Source organism: Phycodurus eques, chromosome 17 (genome assembly GCF_024500275.1).
Source record: "Phycodurus eques isolate BA_2022a chromosome 17, UOR_Pequ_1.1, whole genome shotgun sequence".
NCBI classification, from domain to species: domain Eukaryota; kingdom Metazoa; phylum Chordata; class Actinopteri; order Syngnathiformes; family Syngnathidae; genus Phycodurus; species Phycodurus eques.
In genome coordinates, this window is record NC_084541.1 from 7,889,839 (window position 1) to 7,911,618 (window position 21,780).

The window sequence follows — 21,780 nt, forward strand, 5'->3', positions numbered from 1 at the left end:
ACTCTGTATCGGTTATGTATGACATAAGAATTTTGCTTAATTTAGAAGGACACAATGAGTTGGAAGCAGCGCCTGCGTCACTTCTGGACGCATTGCGTCCGCCTCCGTTCCCTCGGAGTGAGTTCGGGCCCCCAATCAGAGTGGCTCGGAGCGCTTGCAGGAGGCTCTGCAGTCGGGGATCATCCAATACGTCCTTGCCACCTCGGGTGAGGTGAGCGTTCTGCCTGGCCCGGTCGTCGGTGAGTTGGTCGGGGTGAGACCAAAGGAAGACTTCTCCACCAAAACTCCAAAAACTTCTCCACTGGTCCCAGCTCCGGCCTCTTTTATGGCCTTTAATGCTCGTATTTAAAAAAATAGACATTGCATCTCTCCCCTCCTTGAACCTTCACCTTGTCGTGGTGGAGGGGTTTGTGTGTCCCAGTGATCCTAGGAGCTAAGTTGTCTGGGGCGTTTTGCCACTGGCAGGGTCACCCATGACAAACAGGTCCGAGGTGAGGGACCAGACAAAGCACGGCTCAAAGACCCCTAATGATGACGACAAACAATGGACTTCGTTTTCCCTTGCCCGGACGCGGGTCACCGAGGCCCCCCACTGGAGCCAGGCCTGGTGTTGGGCCTCGAAGGCGAACGCCTGGTTGCCGGGCCTGCACCCATGGGGCCCGGCCGGGCACAGCCCGAAAGGGTAACGTGGGTCCCCCTTCCCATGGGCTCACCACCTGTGGGAGGGGCCATAGGGGTCGGGTGCAGTGTGAGCTGGGCAGTGGCCGAAGGCGGGGACCTTGGCAATCCGATCCCCGGCTACAGAAGCTGGCTTTAGGGACGTGGGATGTCACCTCTCTGGCAGGGAAGGAGCACGAGCTGGTGTGTGAGGTCGAGAAGTTCCGACTAGATATAGTCGGACTCGCCTCCACACACAGCTTGGGCTCTGGTACCAGTCCTCTCGAGAGGGGTTGGACTCTCTTCCACTCTGGAGTTGCCCACTGTGAGAGGCGCCGAGCAGGTGTGGGTATACTTATTGCTCCCCAGCTTGGCGCCTGTACATTGGGGTTCACCCCGGTGGACGAGAGGGTAGCCTCCCTCCGCCTTCGGGTGGGGGGACGGGTCCTGACTGTTGTTTGTGCCTATGCACCAAACAGCAGTTCAGAGTACCCACCCTTTTTGGAGTCCTTGAGGGGGTGCTGGAGAGCGCTCCCGCTGGGGACTCCATTGTTCTGCTGGGGGACTTCAATGCTCACGTGGGCAATGACAGTGAGACCTGGAAGGACGTGATTGGGAGGAACGGCCCCCACGATCAGAACCCAAGCGGTGTTCTGTTATTGGACTTCTGTGCTCATCACGCATTGTCCATAACGAACACCATGTTCAAGCATAAGAGGGTCCACACGTGCACTTGGCACCAGGACACCCTAGGTCGCAGTTCGATGATCGACTTTGTGGTCGTGTCATCGGACTTGCGGCCGCATGTCTTGGACACTCGGGTGAAGAGAGGGGCGGAGCTGTCAACTGATCACCATCTGGTGGTGAGTTGGCTCCGATGGTGGGGGAAGATGCCGGTCCGACGTGGCAGGCCCAAACGTATTGTGAGGGTCTGCTGGTAAAGTCTGGCAGAATCCACTGTCAGAAGGAGTTTCAACTCCCACCTCCGACAGAACTTTGCTCATGTTCCGGGGGAGGCGGGGGACATCGAGTCAGAGTGGACCATGTTCCACGCCTCCATTGCTGAGGCGGCCGACCGGAGCTGTGGCCGTAAGGTGGTCGGTGCCTGTCGTGGCGGAAATCCCCAAACCCGTTGGTGGACACCAACGGTGAGGGATGCCGTCAAGCTGAAGAAGGAGTCCTATTGGGCCTTTTTGGCCTGTGGGACTCCTGAGTTAGCAGCCGGTACCGGCTGGCCAAGCGGAATGCAGCTCTGGTGGTCGCTGAAGCAAAAACTCGGGTATGGGAGGAGTTCGGTGAGGCCATGGAGAAAGACTTCCGGACGGCTTCGAGGAAATTCTGGTCCACCATCCGACGTCTCAGGAGAGGAAAGCAGTGCACCACCAACACTGTGTATAGTGGGGATGGGGCGCTGCTGACCTCAACTCGGGACGTTGTGAGTCGGTGGGGAGAATACTTCGAAGACCTCCTCAATTCCACTGACATGCCTTCCCATGAGGAAGCAGAGTTTGGGTTCTCTGAGGCGGGCTCTCCTATCTCTGGGTTTGAGGTCACCAAGGTAGTTAAAAAGCTCCTCGGTTGCAGGGCCCCGGGGGTGGATGAGATTCGCCCAGAGTTCCTACAGGCTCTGGATGTTGTGGGACTGTCCTGGTTGACACGCCTCTGGAACATCGCGTGGACATCGGGGACAGTGCCTCTGGATTGGCAGACTGGGGTGGTGGTCCCCTTTTTAAGAAGGGGGACCGGAGGGTGTGTTCCAACTACAGGGGGATCACACTGCTCAGCCTCCCTGGTAAGGGTGCTGGAGAGGAGGGTCCCTCGGGAAGTCGAATCTCAGATTCAGGAGGAGTAGTGTGGTTTTCGTAACAACTGGATCAATTTATTTTATTTTATTTTATATTTTACTTTTACAATCATTTAAACGTACCTGTGCCATGTATTCGTTAAATATATATGTGATACATTCCAACCTTCATGGAAAATGTCATGATGTTCTTTCAACACAAATCGTGGTCTTTTGGCAATAATATCAATACCATTTTCTTCCCTTCTATGAAAAAGCCATATCAGTGGTGGAATCATTAACACAACACAACAATACTACACATAATATTGCTCTTGGCATGCAGTCAATGCGATGTCGCATGGTCTTTTCAATTCCTGGTTTCTTCTTAAGCCAGAAAGCAATCATCTTTCTATCTCCTGAGAGGGGGAGGTTATTAACACGTCACCTCTCTGTTTGTATCTAACAGTATTCTTGTCCCGTTCTTGACCATTTGTGTGCATTATTCTGCTTCTGTGCCACTTCTCACTCTCGCCCCTTCAGGAAGGACAAAAGAAAGACGGCCCACGATGGTTTGGATCGCACTTTACCCTCCTGTTGATGCAGGAGGGGCACTGGATACCCTCTCAGTCACTTCCTTCTCGATGCTCAGGTCGTGCAACTTCACAGCTCATAAGACGTTGGGAGAGTTTTAGAGCGCAAGCCCCCCTCTTCACTTACGTTGAGACGGATAGGCTCTATATGCCTAACCCCATTTGTAGTCAGACTCCGCCCCATCGAAACCGCATCTGATTTTTGTGTGTGTGTGCCGCACACTTGCACACTGCTGTTGCTTCAGGAAGTAACACTGCTTCAAGCAATAAGCTGAGAAGCTCTGCATGTGTTACTAACTTTCCGGCTGACATTGTCATTCCTCTATTCTTCCATTGTGCAGCAAATACATGTAAGGTAGAAAATGCATATTGACTATCTGTCCAAATAGTCACTCTTTAATCTTTCATCAATTTGCATGCTTCTGTTAATGCTACTGGTTCAGCTGCTTGTGCTGAATAATTTGGCAGTAATTGTCCTGCTTTTAAAACTTTTGTCTGTCGTAGTTACAGCGATGAACTATCCACATAGATTAGCGGCTTGGCTCTCTTCCAAACAATTGTGTTCCACGCAATCTAATGACGTCGGCTGTAATGTGGCTGGATTCAATGTTGTGCATCTCTGTAATGGTATATGTGGTTGTGATAACAACACCGCTATACATGACAATTGCCTAGCAGGCGATAAAAACGTAATTTTGCTTTGCAGGAGAACAAGTGAGACTGTATGTGGACCTTTGACTGTCAGCTGGTGAAACAACACAATATCCACTGATTCCTGCACGGCCATTGCAGCTGCAACTACAGCCTGCACACAAATTGGCGTTCCTCGTGCAACTGCATCAAGCCTAGTTGAATAGTATGCTACTGGCCTGAGTTTTGCTCCATGTTTTTGCAACAAAACCAGAATCAGAATCAGAATCAGAATCATCTTTATTTGCCAAGTATGTCCAAAACACACAATTTGTCTCCGGTAGTTGGAGCCGCTCTAGACAGTCAATTTACAGAACACTTTGGAGACATAAAGACATTGACAAAAAACAATTGTGCAAAAAGATGCAGAGTCCTCTAGCACTTAGAGCAGTTCGAATAACTAATATTGCAATAGTCCGGTGCAATGACCATTGTGCAAAGGGCGCTGAGACTTCAAGGAGTGTATGCGGTTTAAAGTGACGAGTAGTGCGATCATCTGGGACAATGTTGGTTGTGCAAATGTTACAGATACTCCTCAATCAGTGTGCAAATGGAGCAGATGCTACTCTGGCATGAGTGGCCAGTATATGCAAATCGTGCAGCATGGCGAGACAACGACAGTGAGTGCACGAGTAATACATAATTGGCCCCACAGAAATGTGACAACGAACTCAAGTCAAAAAATTGCCAGCTTATTGTAATGGAATTATAGGTTAGGTGTTTAAGAAGTTGATCGCAAGAGGGAAGAAGCTGTTGGAATGTCTACAGGTTCTAGTTTGCGTTGATCGGTAACGCCTACCTGAGAGAAGGAGCTGGAAGAGCTGGTGACCGGGGTGCAGACGGTCCGAGAGGATTTTGCACGCCCTTGTCTTAATTCTGGCAGCGTGCAAGTCCTCAATGGTGGGTAGGGGGTTACCGACAATCCTTTCAGCAGTTTTGATTGTCCGTTGCAGTCGGAGTTTGTCCTTTTTTGCAGCACCAAACCAGACTGTGATGGAAGAACACAGGACTGATTCGATGACCGCTGTGTAGAACTGTCTCAGCAGCTCCGGTGGCAGGCCGTGCTTTCTCAGAAGCCGCAGGAAGTAAATCCTCTGCTGGGCCTTTTTGAGGACGGAGTTGATGTTGGTCGCCGACTTCAGCTCCTGAGAGATTGTATTTGTATTATATATATGTGTTATTTTTGTCATTTAATCTTCAGGCTTATTAACCTTACTTGCAGCACATTTAACCAATTCTTCCGCTGCCCACACAGGGGGCGCATTCACCATATCCAAAGTCCAATACAAATGTGGAGTCCCATGGCCCTCACGCACATATATATTGTTTTCTTTGGCCAGTCTTTTTGCCATCATTCCATCTTTGAATGGAACATCTGCAATGTTCAATACTGTCATTAAATCTCTGCCCAATAAATTTACTGGGAACTGTGGGGCCACTACTAGGGGTGCTCTAACATGGTTTCCTGTTTCTGGATCATAGTTAACTAGTGGTTTTGTCAGGGTGTCTATATTTATTGCTCCACTAGCAACTCTAACAATGATTTTCTCTTTAGACATTTTTATGTTGTTGTTTTTTTTCCTTATCACTATTCTTCATGTTCCTGAATCACACAAAAACTTTGTCCAGATACTTTTTCTAATTAGTTTATCTCATTTTCTATTTGTATATCACTAACACAGTCATCTTTTACAATTTGTCTGTGTTCAGACTTATCTAGTCAAGACAATCTCTTGCCCAATGTCCCCTTTTGCCACAATTCCAGCAACCTTGTGCATTCAGTTTTGACTGATTCCTTCTCCCTCTTCCACTGTTACAACCTCCTCTTCCTTTACCACGACCACGGCCTCTGCCGCGTCCTCTACCTCTTCCCCTAATTCCAGCATAATTTATTTCCTCTTCTCCTTCAGTAGACCAGAATTCTGAATTCTGTCTTCTTCACTAAATTATTTTTATTTTATTTCATACTACACTTTCAGCATGTCTAGTATGATTCATGAACAAATCCAAACCTGGAGTGGCCAGGTTTACATGATGTTTCTTAATCCACTCTTTTACTTCTGATCTAATTCCATTTCAGTGATATGTGCGAACCAGTTGTTGCATATCACGGCACCACTCTTCTACATCTCTTTTGTAAGGTGTTGAGCTTTCCACTGGTTTCACATACTCTTCTTTTGACCAAGGTCTGTAAACAAGAATTGTTCTGCCTTCTATGCCGCCTTCACCTTCATATGCAGGATTTGCCACTTCGATCATGGGATACAGGTCGCCTTCAGTTAATCTTACAATTTGGGAGAGGACTCTGGACTTAGTACTCCTCCCATTATTCTGCTCCAATTGCCCAGTTTTACTTCTTATATGTGCTGGTGTGGCTGGCAGAGTCGAATACAGGCTTATCACATTCTTGTTTACAGAAGATGGAGGAGAGCCAGTATATGGTTCTCCTCCCCCGCAAGGCCAGATAAGTGAGGAGCAGAGGCCTCAGATGCCCCTCCCTGTTTTCTGCATCCCTGCTGCATCTTATTGTCTTCATTTCTTATAATTATTCATTTATTTGTTTATCATCTAACTGACCTTTTTTCTGTTTTTTGTGCTTCTACTTTTACTTTGTGCATTGTAGTACTTTTCCAAACAGCTCTTGTTTCCAGTGAACAAGGGTGCTATCATCTTAATGCAGTTACACCAACACTGTATTTTTATGCAATAATATATACAATTTTTCCATCACAAAACACCAGAAATTAAACCACATGACGCCATATGGGGTTCCAATGTTCCAGATGACCTTAAACTCTGGAGCACTGGAAACAAAATGGTATTGTCATTGTTTCCATGGTTAGGTGTAGAGAAAGTAATGCTAAGAATAGAGACCATTGATTATCAATTGGGGTTATTTATGAATGCTAGTATAAAAGCTTGGGAAGCCGCAAATTAAGAAATATCAAGCATGCGATTGGTAGTATTGCAAAATAGAATGGTGTTAGATCTGCTGACTGCAGCGCAAGGAGGAGTTTGTGTCCTTGGTAAATGACACTTGCTGTACATTCATTCCTGACAATGCTGCTAATGGACAAGAAGTGGCTGCTGCCATGCAGAGAATGAAAGATGTGAGAGATGCTCAAACACGAGATTTTGTCAACAAGGGATTCGATCCCTTTTCTTGGTTTACGGCTGGAGGATGGACGAGTGTCCTCCTCAAAATTTTCACTCCAATTCTAATAATTCTATTATTGTTTTGCCTATTTACTGGTTGCATCTTTACTTGTCTTTGGGGTATGATGACTAAAATGGTGAATAGGTATGTTTCTGGCATCATGCTAAGCGATGAATACTTGTCACTCCTAAAAGAAGAAACAACTGATGTGTAATGAAATGTCACGTTATGATGAGTACCACAGAAACCTGTAAAAACAGAATGTGGTATTTTGATGTCAATGTGATGTTCATTCGATAAACAGGAGGGAAATGTGAAAGATAGTGTACATAAGATATCAAATGAACACACACACACACACACACACACACACACACCTACTGACCATGACTATATTAGGGCATGTTTTTGTTTCATACTCTCATACGATGTAATGTAACCGCCCACCAAATGTTAATAAAAAGAGCTGCGCAAGGACAGGCACCTCAGAGAAGTTGTTCTTGTAGCTGCTCTCACTTTGCAAAGTTAGGTAATTGACTCAAGTTGTGATTCTTGCTTCTGTCTCCTTCCTTGGTGTGAGCGTGTTATTTAAAATAACCCTGACATCATATCATATCAATGTTGACGGTAGTCAGGAAGCAGACCCACAACTGTTTGCCATTTTACATCTTTACATCAGATGAGCTAATAGTACCACTATACTGCTTGTCAATTGGTGGATCATTCCAGTGTTGGAGAACAATTTAGGCACCAACATTTTTGAAAAGCAGACCATTTGTTTTATATTTTTTTTGGTAATGATTTCAATGGTAAACTATCACATAATTTGATTCATCCATTTTCTGTACCGCTTTATCCTCACAAGGGTCGCGGATGTGCTGGAGCCTATCCCAGCTATCTTTGGGCGAGAGGCTGGGTACACCCTGAACTGGTCGCCAGACAATCGCAGGTCACATAATAAACAAAGAACCATTCGGACTCACATTCACACCTACGGGCAATTTAGAGTCTTCAATCAACCTACCATGCATGTTTTAGGGAGGAAACTGGAGTATCTGGAGAAAACCCACGCAGGCACAGGGAGAACATGCAAACTACACACAGGCGGTGCCGGGATTCGAACCTCAGAACTTTGAGGTAGATGTGCTAACCAGATGTGCTAACCAGTCGTCCACCATGCTGCACCTGAAAAAAATTTTTTTTTAAATATTTCTGCACTTTTGCAATTACAAAAAGAAAGTTAATTTAACTAATTTTATTTTAGTATTACTCTAATTACTTTAGCAGGGTTTAAAGTAACATGTTTGAAAATCAATGCTATCTGTGTCAGCTGCTACTAATTGGTCAATAACAAACTTTGCTATAATTAAAATAAAAGAAAGAAACTCAAATCTGGCCTCCCTGTGTGGGGTTTGCATTTTCTCCCTGCAGGCAACGTGGGTTTTCTCCGGGTACTCCGGTTTCCTCCTACATCCCAAAACATGCATGGTAGGTTAATTGAAGACTCTAAATTGCCCGTAGATGTGAATGTGAGTGTGAATGATTTGTTTATCTATGTGTGCTTTGCGATTGGCTGGCGACCAGTTCAGTGGTAAGCGGTATATGGATGGATGGGCGAGAAACAGGGTTTCCTTGGTTTGAGTGACACATTCCTTTATGGCTGAAAACATTGATAAAATATGAAAAATAGAAGACTTACTGTACCTTAGATCTAACCATGGCCAGAGGAATCAGATTAAAGATTTCATTTCGGCTGAGTCATGAAGCTCACATTTTTTCTCTTTCTCTAGATGACTAAAACAATTTTAGTTACAGGATTGTGTGTATTTTGAATACCTACTATTTAAAATGCGGCATCTGTGTCTACAATAAAATAAAATGGTCAAACAATAACAGAGAATACATCAAAATCAGACAAAAAATGATGTAAAACTTATTTTATATATTTATTTGATATGGGCAGCATGGTGGGTGTGTGGTTAGCCAATCTACTTCACAGTTCTGAGGTTGGGGCTTTAAACTCAGATTTCAGCTTTGCTCTGTGGAGTTTGCATCTTCTCCCCGTGCTTGCATGGGGTTTCTCCGAATGTGAGCGTGAATGGTTGTTTTGTTTCCTGCGTTTAACTGGCGATTAAGCCAAGGTGTGTACCGCCTCTCTCGACCAAAGTCAGCTGGGATGGGCTCCGGCTCACATGCAATCCTCGTGAGGAGAAGCAATAGAGAAAATGGATGAATAATTGACATGTAACAGTGTCAGTTGGTTATCAAGTGGGAGGGACAATAGTAAAAAAAAAAAAAAGAAAAGCCATTTTAGGGGGTGCTCAATTTGGTATTTTATATAATATTTAGGAATTACACTGTTGCATCTTGTCTCAGGACAAATATTATTTACACAAAAGGTGAAACTAGGTTTCTTTATCTTTTGCTTGGAATTTCATGAGGGGGGCAGAAAATGTCTTCCAATTCTGTAATGGTAGCACTAAGTAATGTTTTAATTTTTTCAAATTTCAGAGTCTGCACTTTTTTTTTTACTCAAAGGAGTTGAATTACTACTTCTACCTTTTTATTTTCATTTTTTTTACACAACTATCTGTACTTCTACTTAAGTACAGAGTGTGTGTACTTTTACCACTTCTGAAAATAGGGCCCCTGCTGCTTGTTAATCATTTGAGAGGAGGGGTTAATTCCTAAAATGGCCATCCCATCCGATCCACCACCGCCAACCGCCAGCATCTATCAGCACCTCGACCTCGGTGGTGGCCCACCCCCTGCGCCTCCCCTTCGTCATGCACGCCCCTGTACGCGCATGGGCGTAGATTCTGCTGCTGTGCGCTGCTGCTGCTGTTATCGTTCTGGAATCAATTCCTCTTTCTTTTTTAAAATTTTTTTTTAAACGAAAATGGCTTCCAGTCAAGGAGGTGTGGGAGCTGTCACGGCGCTCCAGAACCATCACCACTTCCCTAGCGGACCTCAATGGAGCCCGGGGAACAGCCAGTACCAGCAGCAGTACCACCAACAGCACCAACAGCAGCAGCAGCAGCAGCAGCAGCAGCAGCACCACACGGCCCGGAGCCTGGAGCGAGCTCTGGAGGATGCCGTGTGCTCCGGGATCCTCAACCTAAGCGGGCGGAAGCTGAGGGAGTACCCTGGGGTGAGCTACGACCTCACCGATACAACACAAGCAGGTGGGTGGCACCATAGTATTTGGTGTAAAAATGTCTTCTGGATGTTAGCTTGTCATACCCGGATGTTACATTGTAAGGACGAGTGCACATGGTGATTGTCCGTATGTATATACGCTTACACAAAGCGACCAATGTAATGATTTGGATTGATTTGTAGCAAAAGGGGCTCGATTACTGCTCAGTTGTTTTGGGCGAAACCAGCAGCTTTCCGTGGTGAGCAAACCCCCCCCCAATTGAGATACTGTATACATGAATGAGACAGCGGCAGGCGCACCCAAATGCAGTGGAGACTGTTGGAAGAGAACATGAATGAACATTTTCTAATCATTTGAGAGATGTCTTTTTAGTGTGCTGCATTCATTTTGCTCGCTTGCGGACAAAAGATGGTACTTGAAGTCTCAGCCCCTGCATGCGTGCAATATGCTTAAAAGAGCATGCAGAAAGGAGGAAGACACTCTCGTCTCGTTTCCTATCTCTTATTCCTATTTTATATGCAGCCGTTTGGTCTGTTAATATTGAGTTCCCCCCCATTAGGTTCAACTCGTACATACTAATTTTATTAGGCTATTAGAAGATGCACACGAAGGACACACAAATCTGTAATGATTCAATTATATTCCAACGAGTGTTATCTCCTAGGCAGCCTGATCAGTCCGTTATTATTCATTCTGTCAGCCTCTCAAGTCATTATATTTGCCATTTACAGGGTTTTTGTTTCCTAATGATAGTCTTGTTCTCTGATATGTCCATATACCATATGCTGTCCTTTTTCACTTTGTCATGTGCATCTCAAAGAGATTTATTGGGGTTCCGCACCCCAGGGGATTAAATATGATACGCTATCATTATATCCACAATAGTTTACCTTCTACATTGAACATTAAAAGGCAACCAGGTTTGCAAACATAACATTGTCCTCATGAATGAAATGCCCAAAATGTAAACTTTTGTTGTATAATGGGAGAAGAAAATCTCCAACTAGTGCATTATTTCATCCAAGTTAACTGTAAGTAACACTCTTTTCAAAAATGTCATGGGTCATTCCTGAGCCCATGCACCACTGTTCTTCAAAGGTTTGTGAAAATAATTACGGTATGTAGTAGGACAGCTATAGCTGTAGTAGGATGACATAAAAAAATGTGAAAACCACAAAGGTTTGTTGAGAAGTGGTGCACAGAGCATTGAAGAATCAGTTACATTTTGGTGAGAATTAGGATAACTTGCATTGACAATCATTAATTTCAACCTTTTAATCATAGTGGCATTTACAAATGGTAACACCTGTCTGTTCTTCCGCCTCCATTAACTAGGAAGTAGCCTTCTAACTAATAAATAGATGGAAATGTGAATACAAAAACAATGCTGTGTGACATTGTTCACTTTTGTTAACAGTTTGGCCTTGTGGAAGGTCTGCAGTTATGTAGGGACATTATAATATTATAGGAATAAATCTAATGGTGGCCCAAGATGCAAAGTACTGTATTTTTAAAGACACGCTTGTTGACATGTCTCAACATTGTTATTCTTACAGTTATTTGTATCAGAAATTGCGCAAGAGCAAAAATCACTTTACACCGCCAATCTCTCCATGTGCAACATATCGTGAAAAGAATCATCTTCTCAGCGCTACCAGCAGTCTTTACTTTTGCAGGATGGATCACAAGCTAAAGAAAAAGGCAAGATTTTGTGTTGTTGCTGTTTGTACTTGTGGTCTGGATGAGTGCATGTCATCTGACTAATGAGCAGTGTTGTGCGAAGAAAGCAAGAAGTCCACTCACACAAGGGTGTCTGTTTGCAGTGTGCCACTGGCACTTTGTCTCTACTCGGTTTGTTTTCTCATGGGAAAGAGCTTGAAGAGGGCCTGGTTAGCAACCTGGGCAGATGTTCAGGTTCATGTCAGCATTAGCTCACTCTAGAGAGGACCCACATAGTCCTGCTATGTCCAGCAGGACTATCTGGGTCCTCTGTGACACGTGTGCTCTGTTCTCAAGTCGCAGCATGTGCATAGTGGCTCAAGGCTCTTGGAATACTCTTTAAATTGAATTAGAAAAATTTAATTAGAATTGAATAGATGCAGTGATTCTCAATTGGTGGGTTGGGAACCAAAAGTGAGTTGTGAAGCCATTTTGGAAGGGTCGCGGACAGGCAGTAAAAATTACAGTGGGTCCTTGGTTTACGACTGTACCATCACACGACAGTTCGAGGTTACAGACAGTGTAGGAATATGTCATGCATGGTTCAAAAAGTCAGGCTCAGTCAGTGCCCTATCTACTATACTGTTTTTCATCAGATTGTTTTATATCTGGCGGCACGGTGGACGACTGGTTAGAGCGTCAGCCTCACAGTTCTGAGGACCGGGGTTCAATCCCCGGCCCCGACTGTGTGGAGTTTGCATGTTCTCCCCGTGCCTGCGTGGGTTTTCTCCGGGCACTCCGGTTTCCTCCCACATCCCAAAAACATGCATAAATTGGAGACTCTAAATTGCCCGTAGGTGTGCATGTGAGTGCGAATGGTTGTCTGTTTGCATGTGCCCTGCGATTGGCTGGCAACCAGTTCAGGGTGTACCCCGCCTCCTGCCCGATGAAAGCTGGGATAGGCTCCAGCACGCCCGCGACCCTAGTGAGGAGAAGCGGCTCAGAAAATGGCTGGATGGATGGATGGAATGTTTGTTTGTAGGTCACTCGGGTTGCATGTAATAGTGACCTGACGGGCATGAAGAAAAAGAGAAGCTGTAACCATTAAACAGTGTCCTCATCAAAATATTTGGAAATGTAACCTATAAATATTATTAATACTTTTATTTATTATCATTTTTTTTTCTGCCTGAACACTCACTTACTAAAATGGTTCTTTGACCTGCAAGGGTTAAAATGTGTTTCTCCAGTTGATTTCCATGCATCGGCACAATGAATAAAAACACTTTCATGGCTTGTGTGTGACCTGCAAAGCCCTTCTAAGTCATGTGTTATCACATTCCTGGTCTTTCTTTTCTGAGACGCCTCACGAAGGACTGTCTGCCCAAGACACACATCTCAGCATTCTTGCATTTAATCATCAACCTGTGTAAGTACTGTGGGCATCATAATAGTCCAAGCACAATGCAGTGTGCTCTAAAGAAAAAATAAATTATATAGACTCTATGAAAACTACTGGTTGCCTTGAATTCTGACTACCTTTGTCATGGTCACAGCCATGTGAGTGTAACTTGACAGCCTTAATTCCTGCGCAGTGATTTTCCGGCCTCGGGCTCTTTCATGATGTGCCTGTGCGTGTTGAGACATGACATAGTTGTCAGCACAAAAACAAGGCCATATCACATTAATGATGTCATGGTTAGATATCTGACTCTAGCTACTCCGCTACAGTAATCACACGTTGGACTTAATCTGTCATTAAAGGGTTGTATCTACCGTGTATTGAACAGTTAATTAATTTTCCAGTACATTAGAAATGCAACATTTATTTCACTTATTTTACACTGCTGACTGTATGGTTGCCCTTTTTCTGTCTCTGCAGGCATTTAATATTAATGTGGCCAACATTTCACACAATGAGGTCAACATAGGCAAAACTATTCGCTATGATCGTTAAACTCAAGCTTCAGATAGCCTTTAACACTCAGTTTTCATTCCACTGCTTCAGGGTTGTAAATCCACACTTCATTAAGTACACCTGAACAATTTAACGAAATTCAATACAATAGGCACATCAACAATTCTGTCTTTACAAAGACAATATGACTTGGTTTACATGGAAATTGTTAGATGGATAATCATTAAACAATGTATTTCTATTTTGTCCTCATCACAAAGTCATCATGAAAATGTAGCAGAATAATTAAACTATGAGGTCTTTGAATAAGTGGCCAACATTTGCACATATACCAGTACAATAAATAATAAGTCTTGAAATGTGGTTACTTCATTTTATACCATTTTTATTTTCATTGAATGTATGTGATTTTGGCATGTCCCACAGACAGCTCTGCTAACTACAGTGTTTGTAATTAAATGATCCATCCATCCATCCATCCATTCTCTGTCCTGTTTATCATCACTATAGGGTCATGGGTGTGCTGGAGCCTTAATAATAACAAAAAGTTGCTCTGTATAAAAGAAAGTGTCTGAGGTTCGTTTGGCTGGTTGTAAACCCCAGTTGGTGTGAATTCAAACTTATGAGTTAAACCCAAAATAAAACATAAAACCTCTAACTCCAACTGCCCTTAGTTGTCATGAGAATACCATTCAATACACCGTATATAAAAAACACAACTACGTATGCAGACGTCACACAAGTCTTAACAATGGCGTACGGGTAGGGTTTTACCCTTTTTTTTTTTTTTTTTCCAGTGGTGGGCCTACTCACACATTCTCACCCCACCCACAGTACTCACGCTCTAGAGCTCACGAAGTGAAATTGAAGAAACTGTGGTTGTGGAAACTGAGGGTGTTATATAATTCCGTTTTGGAGCTTGCGCGCGTTGAGAAAAATCCTTTCCGACGCTTGAGAGCGCTGCAATCCCGCCGCCTCACTCCTCCCGAGCGAAGCTATCTCCTCCCTTAGCCGTACCTCGTGGCTGTGCTACAGCTTAGCATTAGCCGTACCTCTGGCTTTGCTACAACTTAGCATTAGCCTTGTGACTTCTTTAACGGCGACGTATTTTGCCAGGGAAAGGTCCTTCGACCGGGCTTCTGGAGTTACCCACTCCAACTGCAAGGCAGCAGTACTGGATGAAGTTCTCTTAGCAAAACCGTTCGGGGTTTTGCTGACTCTGTCTTTTTCTTTTTCTCCGGAGCTTCGTTTCTCCACTCTCTTCAACGTCCGTCCCCCTCTCTTTCCCGCTCGCCTCTATCTCCTCCCCCCTCTTCTTGCGAGACAACATCTCTTCTCACCTCTCCAACCCATGCTACACCCAACAATACACACTAATACCAATGGCTTAGCACAGGAAGAGAACAACCTCATCTTTACAATACTATATACCGTAATTAGTCAAACCAAAAATCGGCATCAGTATAAACCTTTAATTTAACACAAAAACATGACAAAAACATTTTACGTCACAATAAATGCGCTTGTATTAAATACCATATAGAAGGGTGACAAATGAGTTTATATTAACCCTTTAAGGTTTGCGAGAATTTAGTACCCCGAATTACCACCGGGCTACACCCTCCCCCTTCTAAGGATTTTGATGTCCTCATAAAAATTTCAAATGACTAAACAGTCTGACTGTTAACGGATGAGCGAAAATTTTAACAAGTGACACACAATGCCATGGGGTGGCACCAACTGGTATGACAGGGACTTCTTCTAAAGTCCTTGTATACTCCACTACCCACCAGAACTCCATGGCACAGGACTGCAATAGGATGCTCACAGGGCTTGCCAAGTTCATCATAGGTCAGCTTGACTACTTGACGGATGACCCTCCTTGGGCGTTCCACTGTTTGGACTTCCACCTCTCCCACGTTCGTTGGGTTAGGGTCTGCTTCCACTTCTAAACCGTTGCCCACGGGAGCAGCCTTGGGAGACGGAGTCTGAACATCAGTTGCCTCTGGCTCCGTAGCAGCCGGAACTTGTCTTTCATGTTCTGTTGCCCTGATGACGGGTAGGGAGTGCTTTGTCGACATTTCAGCAGTTTGAGTCAGCAGGTCGTCCCGGTCAATTACAAATGGTCTTGTACAAATCACTTCCTCGTACTCTGACTCCGATGAGGTCGCTTCTTCCTGGTTGCTTGACAACCTCGGGTCTTTGGCCTTCTGTTGTCGTGACCTGGTTAACGGTTTTGGTTGAGATTCCTCTTGAACCCCTTCCACAGGAAGTCGTACAAGATAACTGATGGACAACAGATGGTTACGATGGACTGTTTTTTCTGAATCCATACCTCTCTCAGGCTTGATCTTGTACAATGGTAAATTAGGCATTTCCTCCACTACAACATATGGTGAGAGCCACCATTTCCATTTGAGTTTTGTAATGTTTTTTAAAATTAGTTTTATTTATTTATTTTTTGTCCTGTTTGGCGATTAGGTCAAGCAGAATGGAAAATCTGTATCCCTTTTATGCCGAAACAGTTTTACTGTGTCACAGTGGAGTTTTTAAGGTTCCGCTGTGGTATTATAATTGAGGTTTATTGAGAATCAGACTTGATCAGTCGAACAGAACAAAGTTTCTAGAAGGGAGAAAGAAACAAAGACAAAAGACAAATCACTAATTGTAAACAGGATGAGTGAATTAAATCATTACATTATCTACAACAATGAAACGTTAAATATGAGTGTTGCATGGGGATGTAGTGCTACACCCTGTGAGGGAAGGGCAGGACAAGATAGAACAGGACAAGGACAGGACAAGAAGCATGCAGGACCAGGGTCGTGAACCCGGCTGTACAACTGAAGTGTGGTGGCATTAATTATGCAAATTATTAAAGCGTACAAGACGAGAGTATAAGTGAGGGGATACACAAGCGATTTGCATATTCATGAGTTATTTGTTGCAGTAAGGGGTGTGTGCCTGCGGATACATGCAAGTGAATTGATACCATTTTACATGGACAAAGACTGACAGAAGTGTCCTGTAATTGCTGTGGCCGCACCGCAGTGGTTGAGGACCCCACCCAATCAATCGAGGGGCGGGACCAGGCCCAGGGGTCCACCCAAGAGCAGCCCGGCGGACGGGTAACTCCACACACCGAGGGACCCAGGGCGGTCCGCTGTCCCCACCGAGGCCAGCCACCCATCAGGGGCCGCAAGGACCTAATGCCACCCCTCCAGCCAACCACCTCACCACACCCACCGCCCCACACGACCTGCCCCCCTCCACTCCCAGGAGACCAGGAGAGCCACATGCCTCCATCCAACCCGCAGGGCCTGCGATGCAGCCAGTCCCCGCCCAACCTGAGGGCGGGAGAGTGTCCCTTGTTTGTTGGAAAGGAGGGCGGATAGGGGCACCCGACAAGGGAACAATAAGGAGGGGTGGGGGTACCCAAGGAGCAGCCCAGGCCATGAGAGGTCAGCCCCAACACCAAGCAGCCATCCAGCCCGGGGGCCCGGGGTCGGGAGCACCGCCATGCAAGTAAGTGAGACCCACCTCCCCCCTTGTTACTATGACTGCCAGGTCCCCGACTAGCAGTCATTGGCCCTAGCCCGTGTATCAGTGCCCCCCCCCGAGTGGTGTGGTGCATTAAAATCTGGAGAGGTCAGTGAGCCGAGGGGGTGGGGGCAGGGCTGCAAGGGACTACTGCCTAACAGCCTAACCTCCCCCACCCACGACCCACTATCTCCCAGAGATAGGTGTATGTGGTGCATTAAAACATGGGGAGTGTGTGTGATGCATTTAAAATCCAGGGGGGCAGGCAGGGCGGAGGGGCAGGGCGCACGGACTGGGAAACAGCACAGATGTACTGAAACCCAATCCGACACCCACAACCTCCCGATTCCATACCAGTCACCCAGGAACCCTTTGAAATGTGTATGTGCCCAGATGTGATTAGTGAGAAATATATACAGTGAATGGTGCGAGTGTGTACTAAGTGAGTGATTAAGAGGCATGGCTCCCGCAGGTCGGGCCCATTAGGCCGGGCAACCACTGACGAAAAGGGCCATCCCACCCAGACCTGCTTCATCACAACATACTGATGAAAGGACTTTGCCTTTTGACTTTTGTCGACCACACCAAAACAGAGGTCCACTGGTAGGCGAGCCTCTCTTCCAAACATTAGCAAGTAGGGCGAGTAACCAGTTGCCTCATTTTGTGCACAATTGTAAGCGTGGACTAACTGACTTTTGTCTCCACTTCTGTTTGTCTTTTGGTTTAAGAGTGCCTACTATTGACAAGACCATGCGGTTGAATCTTTCTGGTTGAGGATCTCTCTGAGGATGATAGGAGAAGTTCTTGACTTGCGAATGCCTAGCATCTTCACGAGGTCGTGTATCAGTATGCTTTCGAAATCACGCCCCTGATCCGAATGTATTCGGGCAGGGAGACCATAGTGAACGAAGTAACGCTCACACAGTATCTTCGCTACTGTTGTTGCTCTTTGTGTCATGAACGGAACAGAGGATAGGACACAAAAATGCATGACTCCAAAACAAATGGACAGTTTCAAAAAGAGAGGTTTAATATACAGGAAGAGGTCGGTACACAGGCAGGCAATCCAAAAAGGCAACAGTATCCAAAACTTGAGGCAAAAAGGCAAAGTCAGTAATCGGAACAGGGTCTAGTCTTACTGTGAGTCGGTGACGTGGAAACAAGGAATGCTGGAACGCAACGCCAAGGTACAACAATCTTACTTGCTTCCTTAATGAGCAACGCTGAAGTCGGGTACTCTCTAGTTGACAATGTAGGACTGTTTAATTGGAGCAATAGTGGGGGCGGTGTCCTGAGCTCATATGAGGTCTCCGTGACTGAGTTGCGTTAGTAAACCCAACTCCAGGCGAACTTGGTATGCAAAATATTCCGGGATGCCTACTGGAGACATTCCAACCGACTCAGCAACAACTGCGGGCGTCTCTTTACACTTGATGGGTTTACAGATGGCTTTGATGCTTTCAGAGAGAATAGTCTGCCAACTTTCCTCAGTAGAAGGAAGGGGATTGCGTGAGAGTGAATCCGCATCAGTGTTGCTGCTACCAGGTCTATACTGCAAGCCGAAATTATATGTAGAAAGGGCTGATAGCCAACAATGACCCGTAGCATTTAGTTCTGCCATCGTGAGAAGATATGTGAGGGGTTTGATATCGGTTCTCACAGTAAAATTAGCCCCATATAGGTAATCGTGGAACTTGTCAACCACAGCTCACTTGAAAACCTCGAGCTGGTGCACAGGGTAGTTTTTCTCTGATGCACTCAACTTGCGACTTGCGAAAGCAACAGGTCTTACAACAGTTCTGTGAGTGGTGACTGCTTGGTGTTCGGGCTGACCTCTCATGGCCTGGGCTGCTCCTTGGGTACCCCCCCCCTACTTATCGTTCCCTTGTCGGGTGCCCCTATCCGCCCTCCTTTCCAACAAACAAGGGATACTACCGCCCTCGGGTTGGACGGGGACTGGCTACAAAGAAAATATATTTAATGTTCAAACTGATCAACTTTATTGTTGCCATATACCGTAATTAGTCAAACCAAAAATCCCCATCAGTATAAAGCTTCAGTTTAACACCAAAATATGACAAACACATTTTACGTCACAATAAATGCACTTGTATTAAATATTATATAGAAGGGTGATAAAGGTGTTTATATTAACCCTTTATGGTCTGCGAGATTTTAGTACCCCAAATTACCACCGGGCTACATTTAGATAAGTGTAGTCATAGAAATAACAAGCGAAAGTAAGTATAATAAGCCCTCTTTATATTGATGACATCTTGTATCTTTAAAAGGTTATTTCCTGGGTTAAATCCTTTGAGACTGACAGCAGTGCGAGAAGCAGCACTCAGCAGGATGTCTATTTTAGAGTTTGCTGTGTCATTGGCAGAAGTAGCCAGACAGAAGTAGCCGCCCTCGGGTTGGACGGGGACTGGCTACAAAGAAAATATATTTAATGTTCAAACTGATCAGCTTTATTGTTGCTATATACGGTAATTCGTCAAACCAAAAATCCCCATCAGTATAAAGCTTCAGTTTAACACCAAAATATGACAAACACATTTTACGTCAGAATAAATGCACTTGTATTAAATATTATATAGAAGGGTGATAAAGGAGTTTATATTAACCCTTTAAGGTCTGCGAGATTTTAGTACCCCGGATTACCACCGGGCTACATTTAGATAAGTGTAGTCATACAAATAACAAGCGAAAGTAAGTATAATAAGCCCTCTTTATATTGATGATATCTTGTATCTTTAAAAGGTTATTTCCTGGGTTAAATCCTTTGAGACTGACAGCAGTGCGAGAAGCAGCACTCAGCAGGATGTCTATTTTAGAGTTTGCTGTGTCATTGGCAGAAGTAGCCAGACATCATCTGCATCTCCGGCACAAATGAATGGATTGATAATTTGGCATGGAGGTGCAGCAGAGTGGGGTCTTGCTGGGAGCGCCTGCCAGCCAGCAGGTGGACGAGAAAGCCCACTGTGGGCCACAGATGGCGTACAGTCTGGGTTGGAGGGGGAGAGGGGAATGGACACGCCTTCACTCCACCCCCTCCAATCTCCGGTGGTATTGAAGAATCCCCAGTTGTGAGGTGTCTGGGGGGGAGGGTAGGATGGAGGGGTGTTTTCTCAAATGCAGCTGGGTTACAGCATCAAGCCTCAAGCATTTACTCTTAATGGAAGGTGCTTCCACCCTTTGACCGCTGCTTTGGTCTTCTGTAGGCGATAATTTGTGTTTCCTTTAACCCCCTAAGAGCCGATTCTTACAGATTGACGAGTGTCTCGTGGTCTTATCACTTCTGCTTTCTGGTTTCATCTACATCAACTATGCACAGGGTTGAAATCTGAAATGGCCGCAACATTAGTACACCTGATCAATCTAATGATAGCTAATATAAGAGCAGTATAAAAATATACCTAGAATGTAGCAGACATTTTTTCATGGGCAACATTCACTTCTTAAAAATCCCTTTTATAGACTGGCTTTTATGTGATGTCGTCCTCCCCCACCCCCTCTTTTATTTTTACTACCTGACATCAGGCCTCCTGGCCTCAGTCCATGTCGGATTCTTGTATTGCCTAAATTCCTCAGTCGCTTTTATATAATAAACCCTATGACAGTTGGTATTTTTGTTTGTTTGTTTTTTTATGCTGGTGATTGTGTGCCATTTTGTTTTATGTGAAGGACTTTGTAAACACATGCTTTTAATTGTACTATATTTAAATAAAGGCCTTTTTTTCGGTGTCATGCTTGTACAAATTAGGCTCGCAGGTTAGCTGGAGTGTATCCCAGCGGCAAGAATCAAAAGAAATCATTTTTGTTTTTTGTAAAGGCAAACTTTATCTTGTATTGAACTGCGCAGCTGTACCTAATGCTGTGACTTTGAATGTATGTACGGCTATAACATCTGGTACATTAAATCTGAATTTCCTGGTATGATATAGAAGAGGGCGGCACGGTGGACGACTGGTTAGAGCATCAGCCTCACAGTTCTGAGGACCCGGGTTCAATCCCCGGTCCCGCCTGTGTGGAGTTTGCATGCTCTCCCCATGCCTGCGTGGGTTTTTTCCGGGCACTCCGGTTTCCTCCCACATCCCAAAAACATGCATTAATTGGAGACTCTAAATTGCCCATAGGTGTGAATGTGAGTGCGAATGGTTGTTTGTTTGTATGTGCCCTGCGATTGGCTTGCAACCAGTTCAGGATGTACCCCGCCTCCTGCCCGATGACTGCTGGGATAGGCTCCAGCACGCCCGCGACCCTAGTGAGGAGAAGCGGCTCATAAAATGGATGGATGGATATAGAAGAGGAATAGTGTCTCTTCTCTGAACCCCATGTACATCAAGCCCAATAGTTAATTACCACATAATGGTAGCAAGTTTACTGCCATCCTGTGGTGAAATATAAAATTGTGCGTGTATTTTGTACTGCCGGGCCACATATTATTGGTTTTATGACAGAGGCTTCGGGCCAGTGGAAATATGAACATGGGCTGGATTTGGCCTGGGGGCCGGACTTTGGGCATGTCTGCAGTACAGAATCATCAGAATCAGAATCATCTTTATTTGCCAAGTATGTCCAAAAAACACACAAGGAATTTGTCTCCGGTAATTGGAGCCG

The 21,780-nt window shown here is 45.0% G+C and overlaps 1 protein-coding gene across 5 annotated transcripts in view; it reads left to right on the forward strand.

Annotated features, from left to right (window-relative positions):
- Positions 1 to 9,693: 9,693 nt before the first annotated feature.
- lrch2 (leucine-rich repeats and calponin homology (CH) domain containing 2) overlaps positions 9,694 to 21,780 on the forward strand; it is a 39,273-nt gene continuing 27,186 nt past the window's right edge. For all 5 annotated transcript variants that reach the window (XM_061702163.1, XM_061702161.1, XM_061702164.1 and 2 more), the window contains exon 1: positions 9,694 to 10,065. In XM_061702163.1, the coding sequence (XP_061558147.1) occupies positions 9,780 to 10,065 (286 nt within the window). In that variant the 5' untranslated portion in view covers positions 9,694 to 9,779. The remainder of the gene's footprint in view (positions 10,066 to 21,780) is intronic.